Source organism: Panulirus ornatus, chromosome 56 (assembly GCF_036320965.1).
Source record: "Panulirus ornatus isolate Po-2019 chromosome 56, ASM3632096v1, whole genome shotgun sequence".
NCBI classification, from domain to species: Eukaryota; Metazoa; Arthropoda; class Malacostraca; order Decapoda; family Palinuridae; genus Panulirus; species Panulirus ornatus.
Window position 1 is genome coordinate 7,775,044 of NC_092279.1, and position 22,984 is coordinate 7,798,027.

At 42.5% G+C, this 22,984-nt stretch overlaps 1 protein-coding gene across 14 annotated transcripts in view; it reads left to right on the forward strand.

Moving 5' to 3' along the window:
* The window catches only part of Rdl (Resistant to dieldrin), a 386,180-nt gene that overhangs the window by 5,867 nt on the left and 357,329 nt on the right, over positions 1 to 22,984 (forward strand). For 12 of the 14 annotated variants that reach the window (XR_011716741.1, XM_071693703.1, XM_071693712.1 and 9 more), the window contains exon 2: positions 19,903 to 19,932. The exons of the other annotated variants lie outside the window; for them this stretch is intronic. Coding sequence is in view for 11 of the 12 variants with exons in the window: in XM_071693703.1 (XP_071549804.1) it covers positions 19,903 to 19,932 (30 nt within the window). In the remaining variant the exon portion in view is untranslated. The remainder of the gene's footprint in view (positions 1 to 19,902; positions 19,933 to 22,984) is intronic. 14 annotated transcript variants of the gene reach the window in all.

Consider the following 22,984-nt stretch of genomic DNA (forward strand, 5'->3'; position numbering starts at 1 on the left):
GTAGTCCTTTCTTATTCGAGATGTAGCCTCTAGCAGGCGGAGTTCGGTAACACTGTGTGTGTGTGTGTGTGTGTGTGTGTGTGTGTGTGTAAGGAGGACTGCTTGAGGCCATTCAGAGAGCAAGGAGCAGTAAGCTAACATAAACTAAGAGGACTTTCAAGCTAAGGAAATGTAGTTTGGGGGAATATGTGGAGACGATAGTTTCACTAGAAGTAGTTAGTGTACAACCATCATTACTACTGCTGGGTCATGGAATGGTAACACCTTGGTCACGTCTGCCTGGCTCAGGAGGAGACGCAAGGAGGAATGTGGAATAAGACACATAAGGTAGACACATAAGGGCCCAAGGCTCCTGACGCAGACTTCGTATGTGTGTGTGTGTGTGTGTGTGTGTGTATTACCGTACGGCGTCTACACACGGGGACCCAGCGAGTGATGAGGTGTTTTCGGTGAGACTATGTCACTAAATTCTTCCGCGGTCGATGTGAAGTAAAAAAACCTCGTTGAAGGACTTCTCTGAAGGAGTCCTGTATTTCCCTGCTGCTGATTGTAGTGCATCCTTGATTGTAGAGTTATGTATATATATATATATATATATATATATATATATATATATATATATATATATATATATATATATATATGTTTACAAGCGAAACGTTCTATGTATATATATGCTTATATGAAACGACCCTTCCTACCCAGTAGCCCTGCAGCGCAGAGAGAGCCAGCCACGTCCACTGGCCTGACAGGAAGAGATGTGTGGGGTGACCAGGAGTCATGTTTTATACTGGGGAGATGAGTGGTGTCTGGGGAGTGTACGTAGTTTGTGGTTGGAGTAGTTCTGCTGGAGTGGGGTGTAAAAACGCTGGGTTATGGGGAGCTAATGCCCTAGTGGGTGTTTTGGACAATTACAGTGTGAAACTGTATGTTGTCATTGTGTGTTGCTGGGTTGTGGGCTGTGTGTATATAGACAGCTTAGAGAGTGTGTATATAGGCAGCTAGAGAGAGAGTGTATATAGGCAGCTAGAGAGAGTGTGTATATAGGCAGCTAGAGAGAGTGTGTATATAGACAGCTAGAGAGAGTGTAACGGGGGTGATTGGTTATGTAGTAGTTAGGATTTGTGTGGTTTAGATCTGTTATCCCAAAGATTGGACAGCTAGTGTGTGTGGAGGAGGGTCACGTTAGAAGTTTCTTTGTTTCGTGTTTGTTTTATCTGATCCTTGTTTTGATAGTTGCTAGGCAACCGCTGATTATTCAAGGTGCTCTGTTTTGAGTGGTTCTTATGTTTGTTGTGTATAAGATGGGTATGTAGGTAGCTGTGGCGTAGTTTAAGACGGAGGGAACGAATTTAGTTTTGGGCGAAGGTAAAATCGGGTCACAGTGGAGTTCATTGGGTATATATACATATATATATATATATATATATATATATATATATATATATATATATATGTGTGTGTGTGTGTGTGTGTGTGTGTGTGTGTACTTTTAAGCCTGCAGGTTCGTATATTGTATAAAGGATGGTTAACATGTTGTCTTCCTTTCTCTAGACATTTTGTACATACGCCACACACACACACACACACACACACACACGCATCTCGGGGTCTGCTCTTCTCTGCTGCCCCCTCCTGGCAGCTTTTGAGTAATACCAGGATTATTATTGTTGGTGATTATCGCCAGTAAGGGAAGCGGGGGATTACAGCTATTTATTACAGCGATTACCCGGCCGGTGTGCCTGGAAACTGCGTAATCCAAGGAAGGTGTGGAGATGCAGTGTAATCCTAGTAGGCAATGGAAATGCAATGTAACCCAAGGTGGGTAATGGGATACAATGTAATCCAAGGAAGGGGTGGAAATACCATGTAATCCAAGGAAGGGTTGGAAATACAATGTAATCCAAGGTGGTGGAAATACAATGTAATCCAAGGAAGGGGTGGAAATACCATGTAATCCAAGGAAGGGTTGGAAATACAATATAATCCAAGGAAGGGTTGGAAATACCATGTAATCCAAGGAAGGGTTGGAAATACCATGTAATCCAAGGAAGGGGTGGAAATACAATGTAATCCAAGGAATGGGTGGAAATACAATATAATCCAAGGAAGGGTTGGAAATACAATGTAATCCAAGGAAGGGGTGGAAATACAATATAATCCAAGGAAGGGTTGGAAATACCATGTAATCCAAGGAAGGGTTGGAAATACCATGTAATCCAAGGAAGGGGTGGAAATACAATGTAATCCAAGGAATGGGTGGAAATACAATATAATCCAAGGAAGGGTTGGAAATACAATGTAATCCAAGGAAGGGGTGGAAATACAATGTAATCCAAGGAAGGGTTGGAAATACAATGTAATCCAAGGAGTGGAAATACAATGTAATCCAAGGAAGGGATGGAAATACAATGTAATCCAAGGAAGGGTTGGAAATACAATGTAATCCAAGGAAGGGGTGGAAATACAATGTAATCCAAGGTGGTGGAAATACAATATAATCCAAGGAGGAATCAGAAATTCAGTATGAATGAGAGTACAATATCCTGGACTGAGCTCACTACAGTGAGAGAGGAGGTTGTGTATTTAACATACTCATTTTGTGAACTTCGTGAATTTGTATGGACAGTATTACTTTATTTTAATTAATGATGATGATAATAATGATGATAATAGTAGTAGTAATAATGATACTGATGATAATAATGATGAATATTATTATCGTTATTATAATTATCATTATTTTATTATTATTATTATTATTATTATTATTATTATTATTATTATTATTATTATTATTATTATCATTATTATTATTATTATTATTATTATTATTATTATCATTATTATTATTATTATTATTATTATCATTATTATTATTATTATTATTATTATTATTATTATTATTATTATTATCATTATTATTATTATTATTATTATTATTATTATTATTATTATTATCATTATTATTATTATTATTAGTATTATTATTATTATCATTAGTATTAGTTAAATTTTTCATTATTATTATTTTTAATATTATTATTTTTAAAACATTTTTATTATTATTTTTTAATTTTATTTATTTTTTAATTAAACCAATTATTATTTATTAATTATTATTTTCATTATTATTATTATTAAATTCCATTTTTATTTTTATTAATCCATTAAAAATTATTAATTTTAAATTTTCATTATTATTATTTTTATTATTACAAAAATTATTTTTTTTTCATTAAAAAATTTTTATTTTTTAATTTTTATTATTATTATTATCATTATTATTATTATTAATATTTTTATTATTATCATTATTATTATTATTAAATAAAAAAATTAATTTTTATTAATATTAAAATTTTTAAAATCAAAAATTTTTATTATTATTTAAAAAATTTTTATTTTAAAAATATAAAAATTTAAAAAATTATAAAAAAAAATAAAAAAAAAAAAATAAAAAAAAAAAAAAAAAAATACCAAAAAAAAAAAAAAATAAAACAAAAAAAAAAAAAAACCCCCACAAAACCCCACACCCCACCCCCAACCCCAAAAACCCCAAAACACCCCCACACCCACCCCACCCCACACCCACCCCACAAAACCAACCAAAACACCCCCACACCCCACCCCACACCCCCACCCCCACACACAACACCAAAAACCCCACAAAACAACCCAACCCCAAAACACAAAAAACACACACACCCCCAAAACACACCCCCCAACCCCAACAACCCCCCCAACAAAACCCCCAACCCCCCAAAACAAAAAACAAAAAACCAAAAAAAAATTTTTTAAAAAACAAAACCCCAAAAATTTATAATAAAATAAAACCCAAATACCCCAAACCACCAAAACCACACCAAAACACTTACCACCACCACCAAAACCAAAACCTAACTACTACTAACTACACTACTTTCTTTAAAATACTACTATTTTAAATATACTACTACCCAAATCCCAATAAATACTACATACAAATACTACTAATTTCTACACCCACTACTCTACTTTCTACTATCTCACTACTACTTTTCTACTACTACTACTATTAACCAATTACTACTATTAAATACTATTTCTACTGCTACTACTAAATACCCCCCTTTCTACTAACTAAATACTATACTATACTACTACTACTTTTCTACTACTTTCTACTCTACTTTCTCTATACTACTACTACTACTACCACTACTACTACCCCTCTTTTCTACTAAATACTACAAATACTACTATTTTTTTACTACTACTACTACTACTACTAAAAACTACTACACTATTTCTTTCTATACTACTATTACCCACTTTTCTATAATTTTCTTTTCTAAATACTACTTTCTTTCTACTACTATACTACTATTTCTACTATACTACTACTACTATTTTTACTCTACTACTCTACTACTACTACCTCCCACTTTCTACTACTACTAAATACTACTACTTTCTACTTTTATTACTACTACTACTACTCTATTTCTCTACTACTACTATAACTACTACCCACTATACACTACTACTACTATATATTACTACTATTCTACTTTGTACTACTCTACTACTACTACCTACTATTACTACTTTTCTTTTCTACTACTAAAATACTACTACTAAATCCACTACTACTACTACAAATTTCTATACTCTATTTCTATACTTTCTACCTACTACTACTTACTAAATTTTAAATACTATTACTACTACTATTAAATAACTACTACTAAAATTTCCCCTACCCACCTTTCTACTATTTCTTTCTACTACTATTACTACAACTACTACCTTTAAATAATACTACTACTTTTCTACTACCCATACCCCCCAAATAAATACTTTTACTACTACTAAATATTACCTTTCTACTACTTTCAAACTACTACTACTACTTTTTACTACTAAATAAATACTACTACTACGTGTAAATAATGCGTCACACCCACGTAATGTTATGGCGTGAGTCACCAGGTCGCCTCCCCGTTAGCGCCCCCGCAACACAGTTTGCGTCAGTCGTAAAAATGTTAGTCGCAGCTCCCTTTTTTTACGGGGTTGTTGAAGTGCCCACGTAATTTAACACCCCTTTAAACACGACCGTTAAAGGACCCTTGGGGCACGACGGAAAAGATTTAAACCCCTTTTTGGCTTTTGGCCCGGCCGTAACCCCCAAGGATTCCCCTACCCTTGGGCTCAAGGGTTCGTTAAAAACCCTTCGTTTGGGGGGTCAAGGGTCGTTACCGCCCCTTGGCCCCCAAGGGTTTCCCAAAACCCTTCCCCTTGGGCCCCCGGGTCGTAAACCCCCCTCCCGTTTTCCTTTTTCCCCGGGGGCTTACCGTCGTGTTCCCCAAAGGGGCGTTACCCTCGTGCTCAAGGGTCGTTCCATCTTGCCCGGGGGCGTACCGTCGTGCTCCCCCGGGGTCGGTTAATTTTCCGTCGTGCTCCCAAAGGGTCCCCTACCGTCGTGCTCCCGGGGCCCAAACCCTTTGTGCTCAAGGGTCGTACCATCGTGTTCAAGAGCCGGATTAAGTAGTTATTAAGTAGTTATGTCCACCGTATCCCCAAATTTAAAGGGATAAAAAAAGCCCAAAACCCCTTCACTTTTCACTTTCTCTTGTTCACTTCCCCCACACACAACCCCAAAACACACACAAACACAACTAAAAAAACGGGATCCGATACCCAAAACCCCGTACGTTGTGTATTTGTATTGTAGGCCTGATGCGTGATGCACGTATCATTTGATCCGGATGTGTCCGGTCCCATGACGGGTGTTACCCGGCCCCCAAAGTGTCCCCGGGCAAAAAAGCAAACGCGACACCCCCCCCCCCCCCCTTTCCCCTTTCCGGGAAAACGCAGGAAAGTGAGGTTGGGAGGTTGGGGGGGGAGCCCCACATACAGATTTGGGGGGGAGGGTATGGCCCCCAGGGGGGGGGGGAGGGAAAATTCGTCATGGAAAAGGGAAGGGGTATCACCATGATTGGGGGTGGTACTTTGGGGGGGAAGGGAAAAAGATACATGAGTTAGAGAAGACATATGTATCATTTGAGGGGAACACAGTTGGATGGGGGGATACATACACAGCAGTTAAGGGGAGCGTTTTTCCCCCAAAAAAGAGGTAACATAGCATGGAAATTTGGGGTGTCAGGAGGGTTAAGAGTCAAGTATCTTTGGGGCCAGAGATACTTTACCCTTGTGTCATGTTTTCAGGGGGGTTGAATCTAGCATTGGGTCCTTTTTCCCGTGGGGTTGAGATCCCATAGAAATTGTGTCATGTTTCAGTGGGGTTGAGATACATAGCATTGACACATGTATCATAGGGGGAAAAGGATACTAGAAATTTGAGGCGAATCTTGTTTTTAAAACAGGTAGAGATCTATGGGTAAAAGGGAAAGGGTGTGTATCGGATACTTTGAAACGCTTCGATTTCAGGGAAAACCGGATACATAGCATCAGGTGGACCCTGTATGGGTACTTTGCATCGCTGGGAGCCCTGAACGGATACTTTGGAAAACGCTTCGAGTCATTTTAATGGGGATACATACCATCATGGAGTCAGGGTATCGGATCCCTAGCATCGCGGGCGAGTCATTATGGGATACATAGAAAGGGTTTGGGAGTAAAGTATGGGATACAAGAAATCGTGGGGGGCATGAAACGGATACAAAGCATCGCTGCGAGCCCAATGTATCGGATACAAAAAAATCGTGGGAGTCATGTTTTCCGGATCCCAAAAGCATCGCGGGGACGCCCTGTATGGGTCCCTAGCATCAGTGGGAGTCATGTATCGGAAACTAGCATCGCGGATTTAAAGTACGGAAAACATAGCATCGCGGGGGAAAAGTACCCGGATACATGGGCATCAGGGGGAAAGTCATGTATCGGATACATAGCATCGCTGGGAGTCATGTATCGGATACATAGCATCGCTGGGAGTCATGTATCGGATACATAGCATCGCTGGAGTCATGTATCGGATACATAACATCGCTGGGAGTTATGTATCGGTTTACAAAAGAAATCGCGGGACAGGGTATGGGGGCATAGATCGTGGGAGTCTGTATCGGTTACATAGCATCATGGAGTCATGTATCGGTTTCCCATGCTTCGTGGGAGTCATGTATCGGTTTCAAAAACACCCGGGGGAAATTTAAAAAAGGTAAAGTCAGAGATAATGGCGAAAAAAGAAAAGGTCACAACGGGTAATAGGCGAGGTAAATGGTAAAACCCCAAAAGAATGAGGAAAAATTTTGAAAGGAAGAAAAGGAAAAATTGAGGAAAAGGAAAACATTAAAAGGAAGTTTTTACGGGGAAAGTGAGAAAAACACGTGGAATTGGGGAAAAGAAACGGGGAAGGGAAGCCCTGGTTAAAAAAAAAAAAAAAAAAAAAACGTGGAAGTGAGAGACAGTTACGTGGAAGTGAGATAGACACGTGGAAGTGAGACATAGACACGTATAAGTGAGAGACAGAAACGTGGAAGTGAGAGAGAGTTACGTAGAAGAAAAGATGAAAAACGTGAAGTGAGAAAAACAGATACGTAGAAGTGAAGACAAAAAAGGGAAGTAGGGGCAGTTACTTTTTGGAAGTGAGAGTTTAGACACGTGGGAAGTGAGAATTTTTTACGTGGAAGTGAAGAAAAGCCCCTGGGGAAGTGAGAGACAGATTGGGGAAAAGTAAGGGGGACAATACGGGAAATGAACAGACAAGGGGAAAATTAAAAGGAGAGACAGACACGTGGAAGTGAGAGACAGTTACGTGGAAGTGAGAGATAGACATTTTAAAAGTGAGCCCAAAAACCCGTGGAAGTGAGAGATAGACATGTGGAAGTGAGAGATAATGTGCCGATATGGAAGATTTGTAGAAGTGAGGGGTAACATGTTGACAGAAGAAAAAGTAAAAAGTGAGAAGAAAATGAGAAATGATGTATAAGTGAGAAAGATATACGGATGAGAGGAAGGTGAGTTGAATGAGGGAGGTGAGTCGAATGAGGGAGGTGCACAGAAGTGAGGGAGGATGTCTTGTATCACAGGGGAGTGTGAGGGAGGAGGCAGGAGTGGTAGGAATACGTTAGAGGACGTAAGAACAAGTGAGGAGACATAGCAGTGAGGCAGGAGGCGTAGGAGTGAGGGAAAGATGAAGCACAGAAGTAAGTGGATCATGAAAAAAAAAAAAAGGGGCGAAAGGGGGGGAGGGGATGGGGGAAGGGAGTGTGTTGAAGGGGAGCGCGTGAGACGGAGGAGGGAACTTGGCCAATAGGACGTGGGAGGGAAAGGGGGGGAAATTGGGAGGGGAGGGACGTGGGGGGAAAAATGGGGAGAAAAAAAGGTCTCTCCCCAGAAAAATGATCTTGCCCAAAAAGTGTATGTACCCTAAAAACCCCCCCCACACACCACAAACCCCACACCACAACCCAAAACACACACACACCCAACACACACCCCAACAAACACCCACACACACCACCTAGGGGTAAAGCAAGGAAAATAAAACCCAAGGATAAGAGGGCGGGGCAATAAAGAGTTTTAAAACCAAAATTAATCAATTTTTATCACACAGTGCGCGCGCATCGTGTGAATTGAGGGAGAAATATGACAGGTTATTACTTTGTAAGAATATATATAGCGTATGATGAAGGACGAGAGGCAGTGGATGGGTTTTAGGGCGGTTTTTATTGAAGGAATGAGATTTCAAACAGAAAGGGAAAAGTTGGGGGGGCCCGTCGGCTTTCGTTTTTGTGTGCCCCAAAGGGTTGGGGTTTTGTTTGGCCAGGGATACAGCGAAGCAGCTCTGGGCCTTAAAAATTTTCTGCGGGTTAAGACCCTTAAAAATGTTGGAACGTAGACCCGAGAAAGGGGATTTGTTTGTTTTCAGGCTTAGTTGGGAAAAATGAGGGCGTTTAAAAAAAACATGACCAAATAAGGATTTTCCAGGTTTAAAACTGGGCCCAAACTAAGGGGCGTCGCTGTGTTTTAAACTGGGGTTTTGTTTCATTTGGGGAAAGCGGGGAAAATTGTTGCTGTGTTTTCCTGTTAAAAAAAATTAAATTTTTGCCCGTTGTCAAGGGTAGAAACTTTTGCCAACATAACAAGGCACAAGGAACAGACGGTTTTTTTGTACCCCCGTATGGCCGCCCAAAAGCTTTGGGCCTTCTTAAAGTGATCGCCGTTATGTCGCCTTTAAATTAGGTGTTCCCCTCCGCCTGGGTAAACCCTAAACTTGGTCATGAGGTGAACAGTCTACACCAGCTGGCACGCTGACAAAACCCCAAAATGTCGGAAAAACTGAAAATTTCAAAGGGCCCCTGCTTGTAGATTAGTCCCTTTCCAATTAGCGGGCTAAGGTCTTTAATGTTTGAAAATAAATGTTACCCTTTTAACCCTTCGAATTTTTTCCCAGCTTTGTGTGAGTGAAAGGGTGGGGTTTTTATGTGTTTTTTACTAACGATAGGAACTCGTGTAAGTCGGGCCCCCCCACGAATTTGGGTTTTTTTTAATTTTCCAAAAGAAGGAACAGAGATGGGGGCCAGGTGAGGATATTTCCGCAAAGGCCCAGTCCTCTGTTCTTAACGCTACCTCGCTAACGCGGGAAATGGCGAATAGTTTGAAAGAAAGATATATATATATATATATAATATATATATATATATATATATATATATATATATATATATATATATATATAATATTCATACTCTTCGCCCATTTCTCGCGTTAGCGAAGTAGCGTTAAGAACAGAAGACTGAGCCTTCGAGGGAATTTCCTCACCTGGCCCCCATCTCTGTTCCTTCTTTTGGAAATTAAAAAAAAACGAGAGGGGAGGATTTCCAGCCCCCCGCTCCCTCCCCTTTTAGTCGCCTTCTACGACACGCAGGGAATACGTGAAAAGTATTCCCACGTATTCGAATTACTTTTGATATTTTCATTATGTTATTATTTCTGTAATTCTCTAATGTGTTATCAAAGATCTTGCGTTTATTTTGGGACTTTCGTTTTCGTGACCCGCGGAACGTAGATGTTGTGTTGGTTGGTTACTTACTGGAAAAAACAAAAATCATTTCCCAGTTTAGACTACATTTGCCATCCGTTCTCCTTTATACAATGCTCTTTCCCGTTTTCTAGTTATAGCTGATGTCTCTTACTTCGTTTTTCTTAAATGGTATAGATGCTATCGCAGTCGTTGCCGCTTATACTATACGGGTTATATATATAGGAACCGACGCTTGAATTAAGTACCACAAAACTGATGATTCGTATATCGTGTCCTATATGGATTGTAAGCGACGACTCCAGCTTAATTATGGATATTATCTTCCGATAATTACAGACGCTCTCTTCATGCTAAATTAGAGTGACAGTCTCGTGGTGTATTATAGCCACTAACCCTTTCTAATTATAGATGCTGCCATCATTTTGATAATAGAGGTTGTCTGGTCGATCCTGTATCGTATCCACTTGTAAGATACGTCTCCTGTGTGATGACAGACGAGGTAGTCACTGGGTTTCCCATCTTCTTTAACACTATCGTCGTTTTCCTTATTTCAAACTATTTACTCTCTTACTTTATTACTTATAGGTGCTGCTCCCTACGTTCTCTGTATCACATATTGTCCTTACCTCTTCAAGTCTTGCCATACGCTCTCTGCAGTTAGTATATGAATATGTGTGTGTGTGTGTATGTGTGTGTGTGTGTGTGTGTGTAGCTCCATCTAAGACAGTGTGTGCTTATATGCATACTATTCCCGTAGTGACGACCACAAACGACCCTCCCTCTAGTTGTGTTTACCTCGTCATTTTCCCACTTACAAGTGAGGATCAAGTGGGTGTGGTCAGTAGGCCTCTTGTGCCCCCATATTCTGTTGTTGTGGACCATTTTTAGGTCTTGCATCGCATCGTCCTGTTGCGGAATATGTTGCCACACCTAATACGTTGATATGGACATGATCTTATCATCTTGTGAGGTTCGGGATAAGATAATGTCTCGTCTCTTTGAGAGAACGTCTGTGGCATTTTGGTTCTGGGCTGTCTCAAAAGTCACAATATGACCCAAGTCTTTAAAAGTCAAGGAGACTACACGCAGTTCGTTTTCATTTGTTTTATAGCTGGGTTAATAGATGGTAATAAGTGAATGAGTGGAGTGTGAGAGAGAGAGAATGGGTCTGTGTAAGGAATAATTTATGTGGGCGAGAGGAATGATTGGGGACCGGATATAATGGAAGCATTTTGTTCACAGTGGTGGTGTTGGTGGTGGTGGTGGTGGTGGTGGTGTTGGTGAAGGATGGAGACGTCTCTCTGGCTCGAGGAATCAGCTTAGTGTGTGAAGTGAAACATGAACTCGTAAAAATAAGAAGGTGTTTTATGAGGCCTGTGTTTGACTAACTCACCGGGCATGAGTGAGGGTGGGTGTGAGGGATTTTTAGAGGCTGTGTGTGTTTGCGTGTGTGTGTGTGTGTGTGTGTGTGTGTGTGTGTGTGTGTGTGTGCCTCATCCACCTCACGGGTCTGGGAATGGAGTTAATGATACATAGAGACAAACAGATAGACAGACAGATAGATGAATCAATGATTTTACGAACACGTTTAAGGTCAGAACGATTATGTTATGTATTGAAAAGTCATGTTTATTCTCCGTAGGTTTGTGTTTTGTTGCCTTGAAAGATGTAACAATTGGACTTAGTCGCTGTGTTTATACAGCAAATTTTATTTTGTGGTTACAATAATCCAATACTTTTTCACCCTGTGAACTTGTCATACAATTTTGCCTCGTATAAAGAGACTTGAGAAGCTGTAAAGAACAGATTAAAACCTTAACACGTTGAATAATTTTTCGGTGACATTTACGTTTCCTTTTGATCTTCCGTCGCGTGGCTGTGTGCGCGTCTGTACCACGGAAAGGTCGCCCCTCCTCACTGCGTCTGGGAAGTGGCAGGAGATGCGGGAGGCACCAAGAGTGAGTGAGCCTGGAAGCCTGTGGGTTCCCTCGCCTGGGGCCCGGCCTGGGTCGCTGGCCACTCGATCCGAGAGAGAGAGAGAGAGAGAGAGAGAGAGAGAGAGAGAGAGAGAGAGAGAGAGAGAGACGCGCCCCCTCTTAAGCGATACACAGACCTGGCCCAACCTACCCAGCACCGCTAGACGTAACTCGAAGATCAAAATTCCAGTTTTATACCCACGGTTGAGTCTCGTCCTGGAACGTATGGTCGTCATTGGTTCATTACCAGTCCCGTGGTAGATCTACCGGAAGTCTGGTGACGCAACAGAAGACCAGCGATGACGTACGGTGTTTCGCCTCCGGGGTATTGTATGATAGGTCATGCGTCACTCGACCCCCCTCGACCCCCTCCCCCCCTTGTATGGTCACGGGCAACGACGAGTCATGCGACCTACGACGTGTCGTGCACGGTTCTCGTGGATCACCACACGTGACGTGGCTGTGGGCTGGGTCATGCATGACCTGGGGTGTTACGGCAACACACGTTATTGCAGCCCAGGGAGGGAGGGAGGGAGGGAGGAGGTGACACTCCCTCACATCCAGCCACGTCTCGCGTGATTGTAGATCAGAACACGTCTATGGTCGGCTGTAATGCCCGGGGCGAATCTCTCTCTCTCTCTCTCTCTCTCTCTCTCTCTCTCTCTCTCTCTCTCTCTCTCTCTCTCTCTCCTCCCTCTCTCTCTCTCCCGACTGTGTTACGTAAGTGATGTGATGAGAGATAAGGCCACGAATTTCTCTCTCGATTGTTTTGATTGGAGAGAGAGAGAGAGAGAGAGAGAGAGAGAGAGAGAGAGAGAGAGAGAGAGAGAGAGAGAGATGTTTGTAGGGGTTTGAAGGATTTAGGAGGGATTTGTTGGAGGATTTTTCTTGTGAGGGAGAACTAAGAGGAGGGTAGTGGGTCGTGGGGTTCGACCCGAATAATTCATTGAATCGAACCAGTTCATGTGGGATGTACTTAAAAACACAGAACTCAGAATAGTAGGTTTAGATATGTTCATAGTAATGGAATCCTATATATATATTAGATATTTGTACATCCACGACTCTGAGAAAAAATCCGTAAACATATATTTTTTTTAGATATCTTGATTCATGTACGATCAATAACTTATTTCGAAGCTTCAGTTCCACTCGCTGGTGTTTCGTTCATCCGTTCGATCCATAGTCTCGTCGTATCTGCTGTGTTGAACCATCTCGTCTCAACAGACGTTACTGTTCATCATGTTCTATATGGTCTCTGATAGATGCACCCATTCAGTCATTGTCTATCGTTCACACAAGTTCACCTCCTTCTGTTCCGTGTCATAAACCATTTTGGAGGTCTACGAGGTTGTCCTCATTCGAGGTCGAGTTATGTGCCTCCTTACGGTGGGGGGTTGGCGTGTGTGACACTCATGAATCGCTTGAGACTCATACTTTGAGGGGACGAGGTCTACTTAAGGCAATAGCCAGCTGGAGGTCAGCATTGGACGATCAATATATCGCCACACATCGCTGGAGGGAAGCCCTACCATCCTCGCCTCACCAAACCACCAGCTTCTTGGTGTCTCCCCTGGGGGCGTTGGTGCTCTGGTTTGGGTGTCCCCTGGGGGCGTTGGTGCTCTGGTTTGGGTGCCCCCCGGGGGCTAGTGCTCTTTGTGCCCTTTTTGGTACTCTCGGCTTGGTACCATGATTCTTGTTTTGGTACCTTTTTTTCTATCTTAGTGTGGGAAAGTAAGATAGACAAACATTTTTCGTGTTTGATAAATGCCAGAATTGGGTCGTCCCCCCGGTGGATGCGGGGAGCAGAGGGGAGGGCTGGGGGGGGGGGCATAATCTCCCCTTTGGGAGAAAAATTCCAAATGAGCTGATGTGTCAATATCAAGTGCAAGTTAATCTCTTGAAAGGTTTATTGCGTCTCGAGAGAACTCCTTCAAGAGTTTAAAAGAACGCGTGATTTTTTTTTTCGATTAAATATATATATATTACGGTCGCTTGTATGTGTGATTACTGTGTGTATATTACGGGGGGTGTATCTGACACTCGTGTTGCCCAGTCTCTTAACCTTGTATATATGTACCATACACTACTCCTATGTATGTACACACACACACACACACACACACACACACACACACACACACACACATACATACACACAAGCCTAAGGTAGATCGGCCTCTATCGATCACCCCATCGTGGGGAGAATGAACAGCTGGGTTGGGTGTGGACCGACTACCGCGCTTCGGGTTCGAACCAATGCTGGGCCTGTTGTAACTCATGATTAGTAACGCTAACCACAACGCCACGGAGGCCCGTGTCCACAAGCTTGTTATAAATTATGCTGGGTTGGGTGTGGACCGACTGCCGCGCTTAGGGTTCGAACCAATGCTGGGCCTGTTGTAACTCAAGATCAGTAACGCTAACCACAACGCCACGGCGGCCCGTGTCCACAAGCTTGTTATAGATTATGCATGTCGTCTATAAATATTTACTGAAACTTCTGTATCTACATTTACAACATTTAATGTCCAGGTTCTGGAACCTGTGACGCGAATTCGAAACTGGAAACTGGAAAACAAAAACTCCAGTTGGTCATCAGTGCGAGACAAGGCTAACAAACTGGCCAGTACTAAAACTGTTCCCTAGAATGAATAAGCCAATCAGTGAAGAATGTATATATATATATATATATATATATATATATATATATATATATATATATATATATATATATATATATATATTTCTATGAGTTCACGGGGAAAATGAAACACGATAAGTTCCCAAGTGCACTTTCGTGTAATAATCACATCATCAGGGGAGACACAAGAGAGAAATATAACAGTCAGTTGATATACATCGAAGAGACGAAGCTAGGACGCCATTTGGTAAACATATATATATATCTGACCATTAGCTTGTTGCCTTAAGGGCCTAGTTCTAAGGTGTGGCCATCTTACCCAAGGGTCGTACCGTCGTGTTCAGGGGGTCGCTTGTCGTACCGTCGTACTCAGGGGTCGTTGGTCGTCGTGCTGAAATCTGTCTTCTTGTGGGAAAAAGAGTAATTCAAGACGACTTTATAAAAGTATCATCTTCACTATATACTTGGGCGGGAGTTTGGTGACGTCATTGAATATTACGTCTCCAAATTGGACGAGAGAGCAGCTCCTCCGCTCTCCATGGCTGTGTTTTGAACCCTCTTCCTCTCTTCATGTATTACCACAATCCTGGTAATGTCTTGTGTATGCATACCCAGAGGCTTGTCCTTTCACTAGGTAACGGAGGCCTGGGGTTTTCTTTCCTTCATTAAGACGCATTTCATGGTTTTTGATACCGTGGGGCGTTTAAGGAGTCTAATCTTGTCACAAAATGCTTCTGTCTTGATTTATATCATGTCGACCGAGGCTCTCAATCTTGTATTATGTACCTGTTTTGTACTCTGTTACTACTTCTGTATACCTGCCACTTCGTCGTAAAACCCCCCACCCGGCTATTGACCTGTAATTAGGTGGTTCAGTCTTGTATCTCTGGAGCTTGTTACGCTTGCAGTGATTCACTTAGTTTGGTGATTAGTGTGGTATGTCTTGTTACCCAGGGAGTGTTGCCAGTTTGGTGATAATTCCTACGTTACTGTTTTTTTTTGAGTTTCGTACCAAACTGGATGATTCGTGTCCTAGCGTTAACCTGGTCGTCAGTACTTGAACTATCTCTCGTGTGATTAACTCTTTAAACACTCGTTCCCCCCCCCCCATCCACCCCTCCGAGCGTCAGTTCCTCGTCTCGTTTTCATTAAGTCACTTTCTCTCGTCTCGGTAATTAAGTCTCGAATTTAATACGTGTCTTCGTGTTGCAGTTTGTTCAATTACGTCATCTTGTTTGGTCTAACTCTCTCTCTCTCTCTCTCTCTCTCTCTCTCTCTCTCTCTCTCTCTCTCTCTCTCTCCCGTGGTAACCAATATTCGCCCTTTTTCTCCCCCGGTCATCACAGAATTCGAATATTTTCCGATATTTATATCCCACCCCCTCTCCTTACCCCCCTCCTCCCCCCCCCCATGCGTGACACTGGGTCACCTGACGCCCGATATTTGCTTTGTCTCGTGTTCCGTCTTGGGTGGGGGGGTGGGGGGGGGGGGGGGGGGGGGAGTTTGATACCGATATTCCTCCACAGCCGATATCTCGCCCATGTCGCCACCCAGGGGGGGGGATCATGTCATCATGATCAGAATTCATCTCGCCTTCACCACCACACACACACACACACACACACACACACACACACACACACACACACACACACAACCAGGTGTTGTTGTGGTGTGATCCGATATTGGCCTTGATGTGCCGGGTTGTAAGGCCGGCTCTCTCTCTCTCTCTCTCTCTCTCTCTCTCTCTCTCTCTCTCTCTCTCTCTCTCTCTCTCTCTCTCTCTCTCTCTCTCTCTTTTTACCGGGTCGTATTACCGATATCCACTGTAGTGTGTGTGTATATATATATATATATATATATATATATATATATATATATATATATATATATATATATATCAAATATATTATTATTATTATCATTGTTGTTGTTATTATTATTATTATTATTATTATTATTATTATTATTATTATTATTATTATTACTATTAGTACTACTATTATTACTATCACTATAATTATTTTTGTTAGTAGTGATTAGGCAAATGATCATGATGAAAATTATAACAATAATGATTAATGTAGTAATGATAATGATAGTGATAATAATAATAGTAGTAATAATGATAATGATAATAATAATAATAATAATGATAATAATAATGATAATAATAATGATAATTATAATGATAATGATAATACAATAATGATAATTTGGAAATAGGTGTTAATTTGTCTTATATTTACCCACATTTGTGATTAACGTGTGGTTCCCCGTTGTACCGTGGCCACGAGGTACACTGTTAGGGATGGGGGTGCCTGCTTGAGACCTGGGGTGTACCCTGTACCGTGTCTCCAAGGTACACTAGTGTGGAGTGTACCTGAGTGTTCTTTCCCTGGTCCACCTGTACCTATTCGTCCATTACTCCGTCTCATGTGTTCATCTGGCCTCCACTCGTCCGCCACACGTTTTCGTCGTGTATCAGAACCACCTGTTACCCTACCCTTGAGGTAACGACCCTTAAGGGTCAGGGCACAGGTCACTTCATCAGGCGATGGGTCGTACTGCTGTCATGCACAAGGGTCGTAACGTCGTACTCATGGGTCGTACCGTCGTGCACAATGGTCGCACCTTCGTACTCGTGGGTCGTAGTGCCGTCGTACTCAGGGGTCGTACCCGTGTGCTCTACGGTCGTAGTACCGTCGTACCCGAGAGTCGTATGGTCGTGCACAAGGGTCGTATGGTCGTGCACAAGGGTCGTATCGTCGTGCACAAGGGTCGTATCGTCGTGCACAAGGGTCGTATCGTCGTGCACAAGGGTCGTATCGTCGTGCACAAGAGTCGTATCGTCGTGCACAGGGATCGTATCGTCGTGCACAAGGGTCGTACCGTCGTGCACAAGGGTCGTATCGTCGTGCACAAGGGTCGTACCGTCGTGCACAAGGGTCGTACCGTCGTGCACAAGGGTCGTACCGTCGTGTTTGAGAAGTAAACCACCCGCTTCCGGCCATTCGTGCGTTCGTCCATTCGTGGTCTCGCACTCCTTCCCCTACGTCTGTTCGTCTGACCGTCACGCATTTAGCGTCACATTCCGTCACATCCGACGAGTCGTTAGTACATACCCGTCACCTGATTTCTTTCCGTAACAGTGGGCACTTCATTACCATTTTCTAAGCTTAAGATTCTAATTTTGGGCAGCTTAAGCTGAATGTAACGTCTGATCACGATTAATATGATCAGCTTAACGTTTACGTCACTGATCCATTGACCAACCAGTAGACTAGAGGTCATACTGTGACCCCCCTTTGACCAGGTCACAGACCTCGCACGTGACCTAGATAAGACTTCAAGGTTTACGAAACCTGTCTCTTATCAGCTGTGATGATAAGAGTCAGGTGACCATGTATGGAGGTCATGAGGTTCGACCACTTGTGATCGCTCATCCCAGCGTCGCTACGGGCAAATATCTGTAATCAATGAAACCAAAATGTTCGTGAATGTCACCTTGACATTTGGTAGTAAATACAGCGTGAAGGCCAGTGTAGTGAGTCTTTATATAAAAGGGAACACACTGGAGCGAACATCCCACATGTGACTGTTGTGTTAATGAGGGAAAAGAAAATTTGGAGGCTTTAGGAAAGAAGAGGCTGTTTGAAAGATGGCTTCAGGAAGGAATAGGTTCGATGAGAGAAGGCTGTAGTAGGAGTAGGATCCCATGAAAGAAGGCTGGAGGAAAGTATGGGACCTGTGCAAGAAGGCTGTAGAAGGAATAGGTCCAATGAAAGAAGGCTGGAGGAAGGAATAGGCTGTATGAAAGAAGGCTTCGGGAAGAAATAGGATCAGTGAAAGAAGGCTGAAGGAAGGAATAAGCCCCAACGAAATATAAGGTTATATGAAAGAAGTGGCTCCTCGACAGAGAGAGAGAAGACATTATATGATATATTTTCCCTCCATTATATTACCCTCTCTCCTTCCCATTGCTGTAACCCTGGTCTTCGTCCCACACACACACACACACACACACACACGTCCTCAGTGGTTCCAGCACGTCTCCTCCTTCGTCAGGTACCTCACTACCATGGCCGGGGCCACTCTCCTGTGGACCTGGCCTGACGTGGGACGTGCTGGTTGGCAGGTGTGGTCTGTGGGAAGGCATCTTGGGGGGTGGGGCAGCAAGACTCGTGTAAGAAACAGTTATTCCCCCCAAAGTCTGTGCTAACCTCACGTGTTCAAACCTTCAACTAAGGTGACATTTATCTGTCGTGGAACACTTACATCCCTCACTGTGGTTACACACTTCACTAGAACACCCGATTGTGGTTACACAGTCCACTAGAACACCAGACTATGGTTACACACTCCACTAGAACACCATATTGTGGTTACATAGTCCACTAGAACACTAGACTGTGGTTACACAGTGCAGTAGAGCATCCACTGTGGTTACACCACCTACATTGGAACATCCAATGAGGTTACACCATGTACACTAGAACATCCACTGTAGTTACACCACGTACACTGAAACGTAAAAGTCACCCCGTACGAGTGGAATGTCCCAGAATTCCTTTTCTCTAATGAGAAACACATCCCCCTAATTTACATATACAAATTGATCCTCCTCCTCTTAGATATGTATATTTGAATATATTTCTTTCCCCTAAACTTTATATTTAACACTGCTTTGGAATATTGCTCAAGTTCATATCACTATATCTCACTGATTTATATGAATTATTCATACTTAATTGCATCTTCATGGCAGTTCATGATCTTCTTCATATATATCAAGCATGACCATCTCTGCTCTAGTGTTAAGTGTAGACCACACGGTCAACCAACCAACCAACCAGCCATGGCCACACTGACCCGCTCGAACCCCACTCTGACCTCGTCGAGGGAACGAATCACAACCAAGCATCGCCATGTTTCACAATCCTCCTCAATGATTGTCGACCAAAATTAGGTCGTGTTGCTCTTGCAATTTATCGTCTAAAAGTTCTTCCAATCATTCATCATTAAATGTAAATTTAAATCTGATTTATTTTGAGCAATAATTATCAAATGAGCAACTTAAATGATAATATGTTTTGGATTTGAGCAAGTAGATACGTCAGAATCAGATGTTTTCCCTAAAATTCTCTGCATTGTACAACATTGAGAGGCCAGAGGTGTGGTTGAGTGTGGTGGTGTGTGTGTGTGGCGGTGTGGTAGATTGGCGTCTTGCACCACAGGGCAACGTACGACCCGCGTCCATTGAGCACCAATAGTAAATGATATTTTATTTTCAGCTATCGGCCAGCTGTTGAGCAAGCTTTCAGGTGAGTCGTCCATCCCCCTCTGCCAGTATGAGCCCAGCCCAGCCCAGCCCAGGCCTGACCTGACCTGACCTGGGGGAGGGGGGGCGGGGGCAGGCTCCGTAGACGGCATCCCGCACACGTAGTTCTCTCTCTCTCTCTCTCTCTCTCTCTCTCTCTCTCTCTCTCTCTCTCTCTCTCTCTCTCTCTCTCTCTCTCTCTCTGGGTACGAACCTGGGACTCACTAATGTTCCAAAAAGCCTTTTTCTTTTTATCTTTTTAATTACATTCCAGTTGCCCGCTCCCCTCCCTCCCTCCCTCCCTCCCTCTCTCTGCCACCACGTCTTCCTCCTCCTCCTCCTCCCATTTTCTTTTTCCTTAATCGTTCGTACCCAGGTGGGTGTAGCGTTAGATGACAATTCTGTGTTATCGTCAGACATTCTTGTGTCTGCCTTGGTGCATGATCCCGGCACACACACACATGTGTCTGTATGTATGTATGTGTGTAACGTAGTCAGGTTCTACACTGGGTTTATATCTTCTGTTTCCTCTGCTCGCTGCTCAGCTTTTGCATGATTTGGACTCAACATATCTTAATGTGGTTATAATTGTTATATCTCTTGTAATTTTGTCTGTCCCATATTTATTCTTTGTTATTAGAAGAAAGGAAACTGATTTATTTTTTTCTTAATTCTTTATTTTTGAGTTGAAGAAGTTGATATTCGTTAATGAAAAAGATTAGATCACATATTGATACATTTTATGAACTTAGCAGTTTCCTTAACTATGTTTAGACGACCTACGACCCCCGGAGCACGACGAAACGACCCTTGAGGATGACGACGTGGCTTTTGACCTTACCCCTAAAGGTTAGGTCAGTGGTCACGCTACTTGACGCCCAAGGGTCGTAGATCGTGTTCAGGGTCGTACCGTCGTGCTCAAGGTGTTAGAAGGTCAAAATGTAGTGATTTGGTAATGAATATTTTTCCTGTAGGATTAACAAGCATGTTATATATGTGCATTGATGAGGAGATCCCAGAGGAAGTAACAGGGCTTCCATATATGTTCTTTGAGATTGTTCTGCTAAATGTTACAAGTTATTTAATTATGTCATTATGGTACAGTAGATGTAAGTTTCGTATATTTTATGTATAGGCCTGTGTATGTATGTGTAGACTTGTATATTTATGTGTATACCTTTATATGTATGCATAAAACTGAATATATATATATATATATATATATATATATATATATATATATATATATATATATATATATATATATATATGATCTTTATATGTATGTGTAGACCAGTATATATAAGTGTGTAGACTTTTATTCTTATGTATAGACCTATATGTGTATGTGTAGACCTGTATATCTATATATATATGTGTATGTATATTTTCCTATGCCATTAATATGGGGTATAAGCTACCCACCCGTGTGTACAACGGACGGTACATAGGCCCTGTGATATTATGTAGGCCTTGGACCTGACCCACCCTTACCTTAAGGGTCAGATAAGGTCAGAGGCCAAGCCTATCATACCCAGGGATCGAACCGTCATCCTCAGAGACTGATGAATATTGAGGAAAAATGTGATATGTGATTATTCACTGGTTAGTGTGTGTGTGTGTCTGTGTGTGTGTCTGTGGGTGCGGTGAGGCTAGACATGAGTGATCCATTCTCATAACCTTGACAATCCTTCCTGTAATGCTTCCTCATTCTTCCTTCTCGTCCAGAGCTTCCCACGTATCCTATTTGCCTCATTCCTCATGTTTTTATGAGTATTCGTGTTTTTTTCATTGTCTTTATTCTTAAATCCTTTTCTTCCTTCATTTCGTAATTCAGTCGCAGGTATTTGTTCCTAAACACTTTACTTATACTCATTATTTCTAGCTTCCTCACACTTCCTAGCTTCATCGCAGTTTCTGTCCCTCATGAGTCCTAGCTCCCTCACAGTTCCTCTGTCCCTCATTAGTCCTAGCTCCCTCACAGTTCCTCTGTCCCTCATTAGTCCTAGCTCCCTCACAGTTCCTCTGTCCCTCATTAGTCCTAGCTCCCTCACAGTTCCTCTGTCCCTCATTAGTCCTAGCTCCCTCACAGTTCCTCTGTCCCTCATTAGTCCTAGCTCCCTCACAGTTCCTCTGTCCCTCATTAGTCCTAGCTCCCTCACAGTTCCTCTGTCCCTCATTAGTCCTAGCTCCCTCACAGTTCCTCTGTCCCTCATTAGTCCTAGCTCCCTCACAGTTCCTCTGTCCCTCATTAGTCCTAGCTCCCTCACAGTTCCTCTGTCCCTCATTAGTCCTAGCTCCCTCACAGTTCCTCTGTCCCTCATTAGTCCTAGCTCCCTTACTATTCCTCTGTCCCTCATTAGTCCTAGCTCCCTCACAGTTCCTCTGTCCCTCATTAGTCCTAGCTCCCTCACAGTTCCTCTGTCCCTCATTAGTCCTAGCTCCCTCACAGTTCCTCTGTCCCTCATTAGTCCTAGCTCCCTCACAGTTCCTCTGTCCCTCATTAGTCCTAGCTCCCTCACAGTTCCTCTGTCCCTCATTAGTCCTAGCTCCCTCACAGTTCCTCTGTCCCTCATTAGTCCTAGCTCCCTCACAGTTCCTCTGTCCCTCATTAGTCCTAGCTCCCTCACAGTTCCTCTGTCCCTCATTAGTCCTAGCTCCCTCACAAGTTCCTTGTCCTGCCTCACACTCCCTCACGTCTGGCCTCATATGTACTCACGTTCGTAGCCTGTGTTCAACATATTTATTTCAGGTGTTACTTGTGGTAGGTATATTGTTGCTTAGTGTCTAAGAAACATGTCCCTCAGTCGTATACAAGGTGAGTAAATTCATATATATATATATATATATATTTTTTTTTTTTTCAAACTATTCGCCATTTCCCGCATTAGCGAGGTAGCGTTAAGAACAGAGGAGTGGGCCTTTGAGGGAATACCCTCACCTGGCCCAATTCTCTGTTCCCTCTTTTGGAAAATTAAAAAAAAAACAGAGGGGAGGATTTCCAGCCCCCCGCTCCCTCCCCTTTTAGTCGCCTTCTACGACACGCAGGGAATACG